Here is an 18650-nt window from a genome sequence, read left to right on the forward strand (position 1 = left end):
TTCTGGCCGCACCAGTTTGTCGCAGTATATAGAGAGAGCTGGGCAAAACACAGTTCCGCATTAGAGTCAATGTCACTCAGACACAGAGGCTGCACAGGATATCCAAAACGACATCACGGCTCGGTTATTTCAAAAATATGCCAGTAAAGGTAGGAGACCACCCCTCGGTTTTCAGGCCACTTCGACTGGGCTACAACGCAGTTAAGAAAGTTGGAAATGGTGTGTCTTACCCCCATGTTGGCGCAATTATTCTTCTTCTCTCAGGTGATGCACCGCTTGAGAGGTGTCAGCCCCTCACGTTGAATTAGTCAGTGTATGAATGCCTCGCCTTGAAAAGCAGAACAGTGTAAGCGCAGTTGTTTAGCTTTAAACACACAGTAGAGAGGATATCTGCAGTCTAGACTTAACAGTTGGGATAAAGAGAGGCTCAAACCTTTTTTTAAAAAAAAAAAGGTCAGGCTGCCCTCTTTCTCTCGTAAGACGTCTTTCTTTTTTTCTTTTCTTTTCTTGTTTTTTCAGATGAAATGTCGCGGTCTCAAGCGGAGCATCACGCGTGGAACCTCTGCTCTCTGATACTTGCGGTGAAAAGGACCCGGCAAGAAAAAAACCTGCTACCTCCCCAGGACTCGATGCTCTTCCGCGGCTCTGCCGGCTGCCGCAGTACTCCCCGTTCTTCCAGCTTGCACCACTCCGCCGGGGGAAGAAGCGCCTCCTTGAGCGAATGGGCGAAGCGAAAGGGGTCGATTGGACCCGCCCACCGCCGGCGAAGGCGACCAATCAGTATTCCGAGCGTCTCATCGATGCGGGCCAATCAGAAAGCTAAGCTGCCCCTCCTGCTTTACTGCAGAATCCCGCAGCTCGCATCCAGCAGCATCGCGAGTCTCTAGGTTGATTTTTTTTTATAAAAAAAAAAAAAATGGACGCACAAGGTTAGAATCCAAGTCGTCGTGGCTGTAATTGTTTCATATGTTCTGCGCTTATGTAACACCAGAAATAGAGGATTTGTGTTTTACTATATTGCATGTGATGAACACACCTAAATGTCTCTTCAGTCATCCTATCACGAGCATCTGTAGCACACCTCCATTGATACCTCCAGTTACCTGCAGGTGTAAATGGAGGTGTGCGTGGTGGGTTGTTCAAAATGTAAAGAAGACTGCAATGAGGGCTGGAGTCACAGATTTGCAATCAATGTGTTACTGTTCATGTCTGCAGACATCAGCAAGCAGCCATTACTGCTCATATCAGCACATGCACAGTTCTGCCAATGCAGAGTCAGCACTTTATATCAAAAAGTGAAGGCAGGTGTACCTTGGTGGAAGAAAACCAACTCTCTATTTGTATTATTTAGTTTTTTTTAATAAGTCAAACATCTCTAAAAAGTTTTTGAATCTACCAGGACCTTTTTAAATCATGAGATGTGAGGAATTTGATGGATGTTGCCTCCTTTGAGCACGCAGCATGTCAAGGGCGTGGAAAGAGAATATTGCGTGAACACTGTGACAGTGCCAAAGAGTTCAAAGACAGACACACAGAGGACGTTCTCCTCACCGAGGCTGGCCTATTTGCAGCTGTGAGTCCACGATGCTGCAGTGAGAGCTCACACACACATATACACTCATACATATGGAGTCAGGAGGGTAGCATACAGGAGGGTAGCATACACATGCATGCACAGCAATGCCTGATTAAAGCTGTCAGAGTCACTTGTGCTGGCCCTGCAGCGTACTGCAGCCATGCCTCGCTGCGTTCCTTGCTGAGGGCCTGAGTGATGACCGTGCAGTACCACTGGACCTCAGAGCATCGGTCTGGGGTTTGCTCGAGGGTTAAAGGACACTCTGCTGCAGCGCTCCTCAAAAACATGCTGTCGTGATGCAGTCGAGTTGTTATTTGAGTCTAAATGCACATAGACTTAATTCCACTGGAGGTTTTTTTGTGGTGTTTTGGTGAAAATCTGGAGAAATAAGGTGGATACAAGCAAAATGATTTTAATTTCTATTAACAAGCAAACATCTGAAAAGTGTGGATAATTGTCACACTTCTCTCACATCTCCAGTTGAGAATCATATGAGATTCTCAACTGGACTTAGGTCTGCTGCTTCCTAACACATGGATTATGCTTTAATTTAAATCATTCCTCTGTACTCTGTCTGTTGTAGATTTAGGGTATTGCTGGAAGATTAACCTCAGTTCCAAGTGTTTTGCAGGTTTTCCACTAAAATTCTGTATTTACTGCAATGTTATTTTATATTTTGTAATGCTTGAATTTGAAATTGAAGAATTTGGATTAAAACAGATTTTAATTTTACCTGTCAGATCAGTAAGGTTCGTGTTTGTGTTGGGAGAAATTAAATTATAGTAACAGTGACACTGAATAACTAAAATTAATATGTATAAGCTCATGGTCAGAATGATGAGAGAAAATCACAGTAGTCAAAATCATTATTTTCCTGGGACCAAGTGAAGAAGTTCTTTTGGAAACAAATTAATCTTTCAAACAATAATTAAAACTTCCAGTGTCTTTAGAGTTAAGGTTAATTGTGGATTCTGTTATTGAGACATTTCTTTTTTTTTTGTTCATGAGAGTCTTGAGCTTCCCGTTTCTGATAATGATTTTTTTTTGTCTTGGACTCTTTGCATCAAAAACTGTTTAATTATTTATACTAGTCAGACAATTTACACAGATTATTGGACACTAATTTAATCATGATGCAGAGTGCCGCTCGTCGATGTTATGTTAGACTGCTGTTAATAAAGTTCTTTCAATCTCATTTAAAACCAAAATGGCTGCCTGCATTACCATGTCCTACCCTCTGTCACGCCTTCATGTTGTACCCCCTCTGATCACCCTCTCATCCCCCCGCTGGGAAAAGCTCACCGTCCTCTTAGTACCAGGATGGAGGGGAGAAAAATCACCCAGTTCTCCTGCTACACAGCAACAGCAACCAGATGACCTTGCCTCTGACTTGTTCTGCTGAGTCAGGTATTGAGGAGGTTGGGGAAGGGGGCGGGGGTGCAGGGAGACAAGGAAAGGAACAAGGAGGGAGAAGAGAGAAAGAGGGGTAAAATATCAGGGGGGTTATTGCTCCTGTGACTGATTTAACGATAGGAAACTGGTTTCATGTTGGTGACTATGTTTCATGCTAATCATTATAGTGCTGGTTTGTGTGACTTGGAAAGCGGCTCAGCACAGGACTGCTTTCAGGATGAAACCTCACACACACGTGTGGCAGTATGCATGAGAATACCCATGGTGTGCGACACTGGGAAGCATGGTTCCAGTTCCCCGTTTCTGTGAGTCAGAGCTGTGGATGAGTCGCATGTCACAAGGTTCGAGAGTCAGAAGTCGTGCGTCTGTGTAGGTTTGAGGAGAATACGCCTCTGTTAGACTAAAATAGAACAGCATGTGTCAGTGAATCCTCATGCCAAAAATAGTCTGGACGCTATTGCACTGCATCCATGGAGGCTTTTTCTGCTGAGGACGCATTATAGAGCAAATAGGGTTATTAGTTTCTCCAGAACAAAAGAAATCAGAACCTCCTGGGTGGCGTTTTAAGAGATTTGTCACTAAAGAGATTTACTCCCACAAAGGCATTAGTGAAGTCAGGTGATGCTGGGAAAGAAGACCTGGCCGGGAGACAATTTTAGGAGATTTGTAGCTCGCAAATCACCTCCGATCTGAACCTCCAGCTACAAGAACTGTTTTTGTTAGCTCAAAATACAGCAGCTCTGAAAATTGTACACATGCATGAAGAAATTCTTCATTTGTGACATATATCACACTGATTTACAGACATTTTCCACCTCTAATAGGACAAGCATCATGTACTATTTCACTAAGTAGTAAATAAATCTGCAGGGGGAAAGCAGGTTAACCCGGTTGTATGAGTGGATACACCTTTAAACTAATTTTGTTGAAGTACCTTTTGATTTAGCACTTAGTCTTTTGGCTTCACAATCTCCAGCAAAAAATAGTAAATCTGATTACTACTTCCCCAGATAGTTGTTAGCATTGTTTGTCTTAGGTTAGGATGGAGAGGATCAAAATATTATCACTCTCATTTGATAGCATTGGAAATAATACACAATTAGGTAACTTAAAATCTTAGGTAAACTTTGAATACAAACCTGTCATTCAATATAATGATGAAATGTTTAAAGCCTGAAAACAGCTTGAGTCATGATACAGTATCTTATCAACAATAACACTTTGTTGGTATTTTTAGTTTCTCTCTGGTCTAAAGAATTGTGTTTATGAAAAGAAAACTTTCTCCTCAGCTGTTCAACAAAACAAAACAATCACATCTCTGATTGGTCGATCAGGCCCCCGTGAGCGCTCCTCCTCCAGAAGAACGATGCTGTTCTCATAGAAACCAGAAACCACAGTGAAGCATTTCCCAACCAGGTCAAAATCAGGACTAATCACTCTGTCAGATTTACTTGTAATAAACTTTCCTTTTTTAATAGTATGCTTTGTTTCAACATTTTAAATTCAAACAAAGTCATCTGGCATTAATTAGCTCAACTGGTAATTTGAACATTAAGTTCACAAACTATAAACTCCCCATTCAGCTGTGCTATTAGTTTATACAGTAGAATTAGCATTAATACCTTTAGATCTGGTTGTTTGTTTCTTTCTTTTTACTCAATTAAGCCGTCATGATTAGTAGCCAACTACTGTGGGGTTTTTCCTAATTAAAGTGTAATTATTGTTTATACATTTTAATCTGAGAAATGTGCAGAATATATTTGCTTCTTAAAATTTGTAATCAAGATTATTCAGTGAGATGGAAATAATTCTCAAAGCAGATTTTTGATCAATTATATGATTTTGCTGGGGACATTATTGTAGTTTCAAGTAACATCCATACAGTTTTATGAAAAAGCTGGAAAGACTTTACAACACATTAATGCAAATTACTTGAACACATTACCCGCTAAACCTAGGGTCATTACCTAAATAGAGACTAAACAAGTTTTTGATTTTTTTCCCCCCCATTAAAATAAATGACCTTTGCAGTCCAAAGCCATTATAAGCACCTAAAGAAAACCTATACACAGCTACAATAGAGGTTTATAAATAGGGATGCATGGAGTCATTAGTCTTTGTGCACGCGTGTTCATGTGCGCGTGCCTGCCTGAAGGTGATCCTGGCTAATCCGGTTTTATAAACGTCTGACATAATCTGTGTTCCACTCACAAAGTCCAGAACATGGAGATGCGAGGAAAAGAGACAGAGAGAGAGAGGAAAAGAGGGGAGGGAAGGAAAAAGACGAGAGCACTGACATGGCAGGGGAGAGATGATTGAAAGGCAGATGGGTCTAAAGAGGATGACAGAAACGTAGCATGTGAGGAGAAGTGGAGGAAAAGGACGAGGGGAGAGTGTAAGAATTAAGTAAGACAAAGATGAAGGAGGACAGAGAGGGGCGGATGGTGGAAAATTCCTCTGGGATTTAGTGAAATAGGACTGTTAGTGATGGCTTGGTTATCAGAAGAGCAAAAGGGTCGCAGGGTTGAAGTTTTATTAGGAGGCTGGGAAGGGAAGACAAGTCTTTTGTCTTTATAATGAAATGTAACTTTGTCTATGAGCCAATTCTCTAAAAAATTTTTAATAGAAAGATTAGAAAAATAAAAACTATGCTATTTATGTTTCTGATTGTACAGTCATGCACTTTCGCATCAACCATTTCAAGAACCTGCTGTAGGTCCAGAAATGATCTGTGAGGAGTTTTACAAACTTCTTTTTGTATTTTTTTGCGGTCTCATCTGGAATCTGAGAGTGCTGGTCGTTGTTTTGAACGTCCTCTTTAAATCCCTCACAAAACCTGTGTAGAGTACGAACGCAAGAGTAGAACTACTTCAACATATTTTTACTCAAGTAAAGGAAGAAGCCGACAAGGAAATGACTCAACAAAGAGTAAAAAAGTATTCCAGAATGCGTGACTGACGAGAATATATGGTTTAACATTTGAAATGATGTCATTAGACAGAAAAATATATATATATATATATTTTAAAGAACTGAAAAAGAAATAATACAAATAATTAACAGAGTTACTAAGTTCCAAATTCTGGCAGAGGAAACACTTTTCCAAATATTTTTTATTAATAAATAAATCTTATGAATCTAAAGTTACAGTAAGAACAGAGTAAAGTACTTCCAGGGATGTGGTGTGTACTGTACTTTCATTTGACTTCTAAATGGTAAATAAGATTGAGAAAATAGAAAATAGCATCAGCGCAAAGCTTGTGTACAAACAAGAGGTTTCACTTTGACATAAACTTTGGGTGCAGCTTTTTACATCTATCCTGCTTCAAAAATGTCTTAAAGTTTGTTAATATGCAATGTGTGGAGAAGTTCAGCAGACTTAAAAGATTTTAAATTTTAATAAGCTCCTAATAAATCTTCCTCAAGAAAGCAAAAGAAATTGTCAGGATAATATTGGTCAGTTTCCTCTGCAAAGTCACTCAGACCATTTTGATGGGTATTTTTATGGGTTCGCATCAAACAACGATGTGAAAACAACACAAAAAATTAGTCTTACTCCAGTTGCACTTTATAGGAGGAGCCCTAGTTCAGTATCACACTCCACACTGTTACATTTAATTTATTGTCCAAATAAACAAGGCTTTATTTGTAGCCTTGCTTTAATACCACTTAAAGTCTATTGTGTCTGTCTAAGAGGAATGCACTGAAAAATACAGAGTTGCTGGCTATTCCTGTTCTGGGTGGGGCACCACAAAGCCTTTGTGCTCCAGGCACCCAAATATCGGGTGGAGTCAATTGTTCTTGCAATGAATTTAAGTGCATGGATGATGTAATGAAATTGTTAACACTGTGTAGATTACATAGATTACAGAGTTTCCAGAAAAGTTAATAGCAATGCTGGCATGCCACATTTTTAGCTGAAGTGACTGGATAGACGGGATGAAAAAATAAAATAAAAGTTTATATAACTGCAAAGATTTAAGAAAACCTGATTAGCTTCCCCGGCTACGTGAAAATGTTCAATACAGAAGGCAAGAAAAAGAGGGAGAGTTTTATTGAGACGGAGCCAGCACGGGGAAACAGATTCTCACAGAAAATGCAGAGAAACATTCAGATGTTCCTTAGGAGTGAAATCTACACAGACCTCAGTCTATCTAATGTTCAACCCATGCACACTAAATTATTCTAAGTCGCCTCCTCTGTCACTCCACCCGTCCATCCAGTCTGAAAGCACATCCTCTCCCCCTGTTCTCTCCTCTCTCTGCTCCCCTTCTTCCTCTGAAGGCTGTTTCTTTCCTCAGTGCATCTCAGCCACTGCAGCAAAGCTCTGCTTCAAGCCTCAACTCAGCCAGAGGATACTCTCAGGAAAAAGGTCAGAAGAACACGATGTTCCTCAAGAAAAGTTACCACTGATCTGAACACTTTGTGGAGAAGTGATTGGTATTAAAAATCTATAACTTTATAAACAGAGACAGGAATGAAGCAATATTAAAAATGAAAGCATAGGACATTAAAAGCTGCCTTTGGAAGTTTGAAAGGCCATTAGAAGGCAAGTATCTGTCCTCCTTTAAATCAATAAGCACATGATAATGACCTTTAAACCCATTAATCCCAATATGATATGTGCACTTAAAGCTTTTGTTACTTCTATTAAGTAAGGTAGCTCCTTCCATCCACTCAGGACTGGTGTCTATCTCCAGCAGTCATTGGGTCAGATGGCTAACCTGTCCAGGACATGTAACCAGTCCGTCCGGAAAACACAGAAACACACAACACAAACAATCTGCACACACACGCCTAAGGGCAATTTAGAGAAACCAGCCAACCAACCCAACAGTCGTGTTTTTAGACAATGGGAAGAAGCCAGAGTATCTGAATGCCGGATTCTCTGGCCAGCATTTGAACACAGAAACCTTTTTGCTGCAAGGTAACAGTGATACCAGCTGCACCTTCAATGTAAGAGTTTGTACTAGATATAATTATACTAGATATATTTCAGGTATTTTTTTTTTTCCAGAGCAATATTTTTCAAATGTTTACAATTCTAACGTCAACTTGCTCAGCGATCACAAATTTAGTTCACATATTTCATTTAAATCTTGCCGTTTCTTCATATTTCTCTTTTGAAAAACTTTTTCAGGGTTTATTTCACTTTTAACTGAACTCAGAACCAGAACGTTCTCATGTTTGCTTTGCTCACTTCCCTCTGTGATTGCAAACTGTACTACCTCTTGCAAGAAGGTAATGAATTTAGTCCCATTTGTTTGTTTGTATTGTTTGTTTTTCTTTATTATTATTGAATAAAACCCAGAGAGGCAGCTTTTATTAGCCTGAATGGGGAAGGTGTGGGCTAAGATGCAAGATAATCATAGAATCTTCCAGTTTTTGGTGTTTGCACTGCAGGAATCGTAGGTAGAAACGCAATAAAGGCTGAATCCTTGCCGCTACAACCTTCACCTCCAAAAAGCCCTTTATGTGATCTAAGATGTCTCAGAGATGCACGCAGCGGCACAAACGGTATTAGGAAACACAAATGAGTTTATTCCATATGCTGCTTTCAAGAACCACTCTTCTCATTATCTGATGTGTTGTGCGCCCTTGATGGCTTTCACATGTTCTCTGATGAGTTCGATTTTCTCTCTTTTCGAGTATAAACCGCCAGAGGAGCTGCTGTTGGCATTTATTAGTTTCATTGCTTGTTCGGAGGAATAGAAAAAGTGGGACTGAGACAGAAATTGCATAAAAAAAAACTAAATTAAAGTGTTATTGTGCTGTTACACTAAAACATTTAAGTGTTCATTTAGGTAAGTTTTGAATGTGTATGGCAATGGATTTCCAATACCTTGAGGATTTCAGGGAATTTAATTTCTGATAATTATCTTAGGACAAATCTGAATACAACAAAAAACATACCAGATAAAATTTGAATATAATTTAAAGTCCACCGTGTGCAACACATTCGCATGGAGGGAATTGGAAAATTTTGGAAGTTTTTAAATGTTTTTGTAACTCTGAAATAATTTGTTTATGTAAATTGGACAATTAATGGTCAACACACAAAAAAAAATGGATGCTGGTGTGAATCTCCAGAGGTTACTGGGTGGGAGGTGAGGTCACCAGCTCATCACATGACCAGTAGGATAATAATCCTATTAATTGATTAAAACTGAAGAATTGTTCCTAAATTAGATTAATTTGTCAGCATCAGATAATCCTACTGCAAAATGAGATTAATTCATGTTGGATTTTATTTTTCATTAAATATGAAGGTCATTACATCTAAAATGGTTAATCACCACAAGTCTGAGTTAGTTCCTCCAACTGACGCTTTCTTCCAGTTGGTTACGCGATGAGACAAAATGCTTGGATCAGTTTGCACCACATGCCTCACTGTGACGTTGTAAATGAGGCCCTCAGGATGAAGGGAAAATGGCTTTTGGATGCGATTATAACTCAGCAGATTAGCAGAGAAGCTTTTCACTGAACATGTGCACTCTGGAAAACCTATTAAAAGGTGCACCAACTTTTTCTTTTTCCTGAATCCTTTCATTAATGTTCTCTCATTATGTTTTACCAGCCACCCTGAAATCCTCTTCCAGCCCAGACAGCACATTTTACTCAGCCTGTGCTGTGATGTGGCCACTTTGCTGACTGTCTGGGTCCTTTTGTGTGTTCAGAAGCTTGTAGTGCGCAAATTATTCTAAAGAAATATTTGCTTACTTTAGTCGGTGCTAGTTCTCCGTCAGCATGGGTCAAGTGTTTTTTTTTTCCTTCAGTGCACACTGGGGTATTTGCAGCCCAGCATCTTTTATCATTGTGATAAGTAACCTGTCATACGGAGTGAGGAAGCATCCCCAACCTGATTTAGGAAACTAGATTGCGAGCATGTAAGAAATATTGTCAGCTTCCCGTGCTCCCTGTGGCGTTGCATGAACTGATAGCTGCATGTGAGTCAGTTTGTAGGTGTGTGTGAGTGTGTGTGAAGGGAGTACAGTAAGTAGCCTCAGGAGTGATGGCAACGATGACAGTGTTGTGGCAGAGCTGAAGAGGAGCCATGTGCGCCACGGGGGAACCGGCCCTTTAATGCCCGTCGGCCAATCAGGCAGGGGGATGCTGGGAGCAGACCGTCCTTGGGAACGACCTTGCAGGGGGGCCGAGGGATGGGGAGAGTGCAGAGAGGCGAGAACACTCAGAGGAGTCGAGTAAAAGAGAGGAAATGAAGAGCTGGTACAGAGAGTACTGGAAGGTGGGAGGAAATCTGAGAGGGAAAAAAAACTCAGCAAGATGTCAGCCGTATTCATCTGAAGCACAAAAGCAATTTACTACTACACGAAACGGACACATGGACGAAATAATGAGGCGATGCAGACAGACAGCAGACAGATGAATGAGATATTTCATTTTAGGAGCCTAAGAGGATTTAAAGTTCAGCTTGTCCTGCCAAACTCCACCTCTCTGCCTCTTTCTCTCCGACTCGGTGACACACATGCAGACGTCACCCCGTTCAGATTAAATTGACAGCATGTCACTTTACTGCATTGCATAAGAAGTGCTTTGCAAAAGATGAGAGACTGGAGAATTAAGACTTAAGATTCAAGATCCAGTTTTAATTTAGTTGGGGAAAATGGAGGTAAAAGTTAGACGAAAGGGATTCATTTCCTTTCTCCATTTCACGAAGAAAAAGGAAGCTTAATAATAGGAGGAAAGATCACTTCTCTGAAACCTACAGTACCTTGTAAAAGCACCCACACACCTGATACTTCTCCAAATTTCACCAAAATCATAATTACAAAGTATTTTACTGGGATATAGAAATCCATAATTGTGAGTTGGAAGGAAAACATTACACACTTTTGTAATTATTTGGCAAATTAATGTCTAGAAAATGTGGAATTTGTGTTCAGGCTTGTTCATTCCAAAACCGAATGCTTATGGAGAACATGCTAACACCTCACAGAAAAGATCCAGCTGAGACTCAAGCCCGGCGCCTCATTAATGTGAGGCAACAGTGAAAAACAAAATCAGCTCCTAAGCTGCATAAAGCCACACAAGCTTAAAAATACTGAAATCACACAATTTGTGTTTTATCTGCACAGGGGGGCATTTGGTAGCACTGGTGTCTTGCAGAAAGAAGGTCCTGGGTTCTCATCTCAGCCTGGTTTCTTTCTCCATGAAGATGGGCACCAATCATGCCCCTAAGGAGGGCGCTAATGGATGCACGAATGGTACAAAACGTCCCCAAGGCAGATGGCTTAAAGGTCAGAACTGCTAAGTTAGAAAGAAATCACCTGCACCCAGTGGCAGCAGGACAAGAAACATTGCTGTGGCACCAAGAGATGTATTATCTCATAAGCATTTGCAGACATTCTTCGTTTGAGATCCAGTTGACTTTGCATTAAACAAAATACAACAAATGACCCTAAACAAACTATACAGCTAAAAGTCCCCAATGAACAGTTGACGGAAATTAACAGATGTAACGTTAACAGCTAAAATGTACTACTGAAAATAACAATTAAAAACATACACAAAACATGGCAAAATTACACATGAAACTCTGAGCCTGTATACAATTCATCTAAAATATAAAATACGATACTTGCAAAGAAAACACGGAGCCGATCCTTAATACACGCCACGTTTTTTTAGAGGGCAACAGAAAAAAAGGGACAAGCTGACAGTTACTGGTTGCTACGGTAACCACCAACTGTCAAGAGCAACGTACAACTGTTATGACAGCCTGTCAGGAGACATAACTATCCGACTAAACAAAATGAACGAATTTCAAGAATAAATAAAGCAATTTTGACAAGTTTCATTGCCAAAATAAAACCCTACATGTTTAACTACTCTTCGAGGTGCAAGAGGAATGCGAGAACACTGAGCTGGAGCCCATTTTCTAACAAAAAAGAAAAATCTGTTATTTGAAGTGATCCAGACCAACCATGTAGTATACTCCTCCTCTGCCCATAAATCATTTCTCCATTGAGTTTGACAAAACGTACGGAATAGATGTAGAGCAGAAGAATGGCACAGTCCATCTTAATATGTTGTTACTTGCGTACGTCAGCGTTTTTGCGCCTGGAACGTGACCCAGTTTGCGCGTGCGACTGAGCCCGGCTCTTGCTGTACCCAATAAGTCAGAGTGATGGAGTGCCAGCATGGCATTGTGATAATCGGGCAACCTCAGCAATGTTTCACCTCAAACAATGGCCCACCTCGCCCCGGCCGCTCCGGCTCCTTCCCTTCCAGACTACTTACGCATGCACAGCTTGAATTTTCAAAGATTGCAGAAAAAAAAAAAGAATGTGCCTCTGCACTGTGTGGGCTAATTTTAGAAGATTATTTGTCTTGTTTGTGTCAAGTGCAGCTTCTGCATGCCTTTGTGCGTGTCTCTGTATCATCCGGCCCCTGGGCCTGTCCACTGGATGTGCATTCGTGTCCTTATCTTGAGCGCCGCTCTGGCAGAAAGGGGCTGCTCTGTGCTCATTACTGACTCCCTCAGACTGTGTTCCTCTGGTAGGACTGAGTGTTAACTACTTGGAAACAGGTTCGTCACGATATATCGTTTTTTTTTTCTCCCCCCCACTCGATACTGCATGCGAGTCTCATTATTCCACAAATACACCAGGTGAAAGGTTAATCACTTATGGGGATGATTAGGAATGACAGATGTAAGCTATTTTTATTAATCAACCCCAAACAGTAGAAGGTCATCCCAGCATTTCTCCTCATCTTGTTACTCATGTGTTACCCACAGGGCAGCATATCTGTTGGAAAATCTCACTGCAAGGCTGCATATGAATGCTGAGAGCAGTTATAATTGTAACAAGATGATGCTAACTTGCAAATAAGGTTTCAGCAAAATATAGGAGCTTTTTTTTTGTAATCCTTAATATTGATACAAAGCAAAGTTGTAATTCCACTGGCAGATTATTTCTCTTCTAACATGGGAAAAATTGTCGTTATATGTGAAATAATCTGCTAGTGGAGTATTGTTTTTGTATCATTATTACAAAATTATTAACTTAAAACAAGTTCCTGTATGTTGCTGAAGAGTTATTTGCAAGTTGGTATTGTCTTATGTCATGTGTACCAAAGTATTAGCACAAAGAGCCCACATGAACACCTTCTGCATACTGACACCTTTGTAAAAGAGAGTAATTATATCATTGGATTTCCAGGTAAAATGAAAAATAGAAGTAGTCAATATGCTTCCCCCTGCTTGTAGGATATAACCAAGTTATTTCAAAATAGTGAAAAAACTGATCCATTTTAATTAGCTATATCATCAACATATGTGCCAGGCTAAAACTTTCTTTGACACATTAAATGTGGTCTAAAACAGCATCAGTATAATGAGAAACAGGTGTTTAAGACACGCTTAGCAGATAATGGCTACAGAGAACACACGGGTGCTACCATTTCTGCATTCACTCGACAAACGATCGCAGGGAATAGTTTGAAAACCATTAAATTGACAAACAAATATTCTTTTGGGAACATGGCATGATTTCCTGACAACTGCAACATGAAGGAAGGAGCAGAAAGCTGAAGTTGTTTTCTATACCTCGTCAGAAGGGGAGATGCAGCTATCTCTTGTAGCCACATAAGCATACCCACACACTCCCAGAGGAACACTGTCATTCTATTGGCTGTAATGGTTGCTAGGCAATGGTCCTCCTTGATGAGTGAGAAAGCATAAAAGAATTGGCAAGCAAGTAGGTTTGCAAGCGCAGAATTGACCTGAGCAGAAAGTTTGTGTGAGAGAAGAAAATCTGAGGGAGAGCAGAGAATATTTGAGAGAGTTTAAAAGTTTCGAGTGCAAGTATTTAAGTTCAGAGCAAACTGAAAATGTAAGCTTTTGATATGTCAGTAAAATTCTCCCATACAAAACACTCTCTAACAAAACAAGTCATTCGAAGAACAGCTGGATTTATACTGAGATTAAATCACTCACATCCAGACTCTATTCACTAATTAAGAACATCTGAAGGTCAGTAGATTGCACATGGATTTAATTTGAGAGTGTCGTGGCAAATGGGGTTGGAAGCAAATGGATCCTGAATTTTTATATGACAATCTTTGAAAAGCATGCATCTGAGGGTTTTTCCTCATGTCACTATAAGGCTGGATAATGGCGCTGTGCTTCTGGTCAGGCCTCCTGCCAGGTTTCTCCAGCCTGCATTGTGCTAACTAATGAGAGATGCAACACCACAACCACCAATTTCCCTTGCAAACGGCGCTGGAAATAAATCACTGTCAGGGGAGGAGTTCGGACTGCTTTTCCAGATCAGTGTACTGTGTCTGCAGAAACGCACCTGCCACACATCCTCCCAGAGGCCATTTCTCAACGCAGTGAATCGTTTCCACGATGCAGCCGTTTTATCTGATGATATTTTGAGCACCAAGATGCTTTGGCTGATGAGATTAGCTCTATATGATGTTACGCATCGCGAGAAGAAAAACACAGAAACACTTTAGGATTTGGAAGAGGAAACCATTGGCAGTTATATAAATGCAGGAAATATGACAGTATTTTCAGCTTTACGAGATAACTCTCATCTTTTGTGCATTTTCACGTTTGTCATAAATATAGCGTATTTTACCGGGATGTTATGTGATGGAAAAAGGTGGCAGGTATTCCTACTCGGGGTCCGTTAAGAAAAATCCATTGCCACTATAACACTAGTTTCCTAGTTATTGGACAGTTCATCTTTGTGTAATTTATTCTCAGTATAAATCCAGCTGTTCTGTGAAGGCCTCAGAGGTTTGTCTGAGAACATTAACTCATGAAAACCAAGAAACAAGAGAGAAAAAGATATGGGGAAGTTTAAAACAGGGCTGGGTTATAAAGCATGGGGGACTGCTCCATCCATCATCCGAACATAGAAAGAGTAAAAACATACGGCCAGAGTTACGGTGAAAAAGTTTAGATAAAAGTATATCCATGTGTTCAAATGGTCCAGTCAAAGTCCAGACTTAAATCAAACTGGAAACTCAGTCAGATTTTGAGTCTTCTTAAAATCCGACTGAGTTTGAGCTACTTTGGCAAGAAGAATAGGAAAAGAACTTGAAGGTCTAGATGTGCAAAGCTAGTAGAGATGTACTCCAAAAGACTTGCAGCTGTAATTGCATCAAAATGTGTTTCTATAAGGAGCCGATTCAGCTGGATTGCATAAATACTCGCCAGTCTTCCAGAAGATTCATCACAATTTCACATCACAATGATGCATCACGTTGTGTTGATCTGTCTGGACTTGCTCCACATCATTTTGTTCTAAAGCTGTAAAGATCTCATTAAAGCTTTTAAATATAAAGATTAACATTCTAGCTCTTTTTTCTCTTACTTCATGTTAACTTTTGTATTTTTATATTATTGTTTTATCTTTTCTTAATTTTCCAAAGATTTGAACAGTTTCATTTAGGAAAATGTTTTCTTTGGTCTTCTTATAAAAGTTTGATCTTTGTCTTTAATCTACAAGCTAAAATTATAAAATTGTGTTTTTGTTTTTTTTTATATAAAATTGACAGTGATAAACTTGCTTTATATTTGAAGGGTCATGTAGATTCTTCTGCTCCAACTTTTATTTTAAGAAAGAGCAAAATGGCAAATGGCTGCTTTCTGGTCTGTAACATAAAATCCTAAGAAACACAGATGGTAAGTAATAACATTCAGAATGTGTCAGACGAATGTAAACTTCTGCAAAACACTGTGGTTCTTTTCATCAATTAGTTTTTTTCCCTCCCTTATATCACGAATACAACTTTCTGCCTTAAATGAAATATGATTTGGTATTTTTGGAAAATTAGCGTAGCATTAGAAATAAGCACAGAAACAGATATATGAAAATAAACTCATGCAAATGCAAAACATATAAATAACATTACCCAATTCAAAGCATAATTCCCAAATATTGTTTAGATTTCCTAAATTTAGCTTTTTTTTTTGCGGGGGTGGAGAGATTCATTTTATTTCTTCTTACTGGGCTGGCAGTGTTTAAAAATATATAAATATGATATTTTACCATTTACATTTCCAATTTTAGTTTTTCAATCTCTGTACTGTCATATGGCACACACTTACACATACATCCACAAAACACCACCAACACTGAGACGAAGTGACTTAAATATTTAAAGAGCAGAACAAACTCCAGCAGCATAACATCTGTTTAAAGATCAGATGGCATGCAGGAGTTTTGTTCTGCTGAAAACCATTTGCATTTCCTTCCTTTATACCCTTGTTTAAAATTTAAATTGCATTCATGTGCATTTTTACTTGGAACATCTTGAGCAGATATGCGTCCGTCCAGACGGAGTAACGTGGTGAGGAGAGACGGTGTGACCCTGACGGCCTTTTTGGTTAAATTCCCCGTGCTCTAGTGTATTCCACGATGCTTAAGGAAGGATTTCTCCTGAGGTCATGCATGCCAAAAACATGCAGCTTGCAAAACATGCACACAGAAACAACTGAGGCAGATTCCCGTTCTTGGCTGATCCTGAAGCAATATCACGTTACCTTTTAAACTGATGTGCTATAAGAGAAAATCAAAGCACAAAGTGGCCAAAGTAAAGGCAAGCTGCTGAATGTGCAGAAATATTTCATCAGACAGATTAAACGAGTGCTTGAATATAACAAATGTTCTTTTTGACATCTGTCAACCGTATTTGTGGATTCGATGGGCTGATTTTAAAGCTGCAAAGCCGTTTCCATGAGAACCGTGGATACGGCTGCAGGCTTCATCAAACTAACGAGAGCATCTGGACACATCCTAGCAGACTAACAAGTGGAGATTTTAATGCGAACCACAAAAACAGACACGACTCGGCGACTTGAGTAGCTTAAATGTGGCGTTATTGGTCAAAGTCCATTGAGTTGTTTTATCTTGTGGATATTTAGCAGATGAACATTAAATTGAGTAAAAACTAATTGGCTAAAATAGTTGAATATGTTAGTTTTGGGTATTTTTCTGATTAAGCAGGAGAAAACAAATCAATCATCGTAATTCGCATGAGGCAAGCATGACATTTGTCGCCTCTCTTGCAGTGCTACTGACATGACGTCCGCCCTCAGGTGGAAGTAACGCAAACCTCAGACAAACAAACAGGGTTCTCACGGCGGAGGTAGTGGAACTCATTGTGTTACTCGACACGTTTTTTTGTTTTTAGTCGTCTTTGTCTTATCAGCCAACACTGAGGCAAAAACGACAGGCAAGAAAGTACGGTTATTTTTGGAGAAATCAAAGTTAAAGCTTGAGTCTTTCACAGCCAAAGGAAGAACAAGGGGCACAAAGTCTCATTGAAAGCTGTTTCGGACACATTTTGTACTGATCAATATAAAGAAAACAGGAAAACAAACTGAGTTTCCAGGAGCATCTTAAGACAACTTTACAGGAACAAATATCTTTCAAAGATCTGCAAAGCTGTGTTTCAATATAACACCTTTAAACTCTGAATTGTTTTCTCACTATTTATAAAACCAGGAGCTGCAGTGCCCAATACATTAATTAGACTCCTTAGATATATGTGTAAGAAACCGTATAGTAAAATAATCCTCATTTACTGGACAGGTTTACTATCAACTATAACGTTTCACGAGAGTAAGGCAGGACTCTTTTTCTCTCATGCTTTCTTCCAGCCAGCTCTGTCCACAGGTTTTCCACAGTGTTTAAGTCGGTGGAGGGAGATATCCACAGCAGAAGGTTGATTTTGTGTCTAGCCAACCATTTCTAGGCCGTGTGTTTGGATTATTATCCTGCTGGAAGACCCTGCGCTGACCCATTTTCAGTTTTCTGGCAGAGTCCACCATATTCTTATCTAAAGCCTCTTAGCATTTCAAAGTTCATGATGCCATGCATTCTAACAAGTTTCCCAGGGCCTTTGGAGGAGAAACAGGCCCAGAGCATCACAGATCCTCCACCGTTCTCATGAAGGGCCTTTTTTATGTCCTGTCTAGATTGGAGTGTGTGCATCGTTCCTTGTTTGGCTACTCTCTCTATTGCCCTGTGATAAAGTGGCAGCCTGCCCATTGACTGCTGGAGACGGGCACCAGCAACTCTGCAAGGACAAGCAGGTAAACGGATAAAAAAAAGAGGCAGATAAATAGCCTTAAGACCATTTTTGTTTCATAATGTTTTTGACATTTTGGGCTTTAACCTTTTTCATATCTGAACAATATGCTGTTGCCTTTTTAAGATCAACAGTACATCCAGAAAGTATTGACACTAATTCGCTTTTTGGCCATTTGTTATGTTACAGCCTTATTCACATTTTTGAATATAATGATTGTAATTGTGGCCAAAGGATAAAAAAAAATATTAAGAAAAGGCCATGAATACTTGCATAGATCTGGTTTCTTGGTTTTCTACAAAACTCTCTAAAACTTTAAAATTTAGCATAACAAATGTGGAAAAGGTGAAGCACTGTGAATACTTTCCGGAGGCGCTGTACAATGGGTCCTAGAAATCAGCTGACTCAAGTGCATTTTTGCTCTACTGTAGCACATTTCGAAGGTGTAGATGTCTGCTGACTAAAGCTAACAGCATCTCTCTGTCTGTCTGCTTCTTCTTGTCCAGGTGGAGCTCATCTTTAGCAGGGTGAAGAGACCAAGCATGTGTGCACGTTTGACACATGATTTAATAAAAGCGGAGACAAGACT

General features: G+C 39.8%; 1 protein-coding gene and 1 long non-coding RNA gene across 3 annotated transcripts in view; one reads left to right on the forward strand and one right to left on the reverse strand.

The window, feature by feature from the left end:
- Positions 1-575, reverse strand: part of atp1a3b (ATPase Na+/K+ transporting subunit alpha 3b) — a 29130-nt gene extending 28555 nt beyond the window's left edge. For both annotated transcript variants that reach the window (XM_014987138.2, XM_014987137.2), the window contains exons 1-2: positions 434-575; positions 231-328 (exon numbers count right to left, since the gene is read on the reverse strand). In XM_014987138.2, the coding sequence (XP_014842624.2) occupies positions 231-236 (6 nt within the window). In that variant the 5' untranslated portion in view covers positions 237-328; positions 434-575. The remainder of the gene's footprint in view (positions 1-230; positions 329-433) is intronic.
- A 161-nt stretch (positions 576-736) lies between these two features.
- LOC148155004 (uncharacterized) lies at positions 737-18650 on the forward strand. Its single transcript, XR_015765630.1, has 3 exons — positions 737-2983; positions 17949-18065; positions 18568-18650. It is a non-coding gene; the product is annotated as an uncharacterized LOC148155004 (long non-coding RNA).

The sequence above is a fragment of the Poecilia mexicana genome, unplaced genomic scaffold, assembly GCF_051168715.1.
Source record: "Poecilia mexicana isolate PSO_F unplaced genomic scaffold, ASM5116871v1 scaffold_16, whole genome shotgun sequence".
NCBI lineage: Eukaryota > Metazoa > Chordata > Actinopteri > Cyprinodontiformes > Poeciliidae > Poecilia > Poecilia mexicana.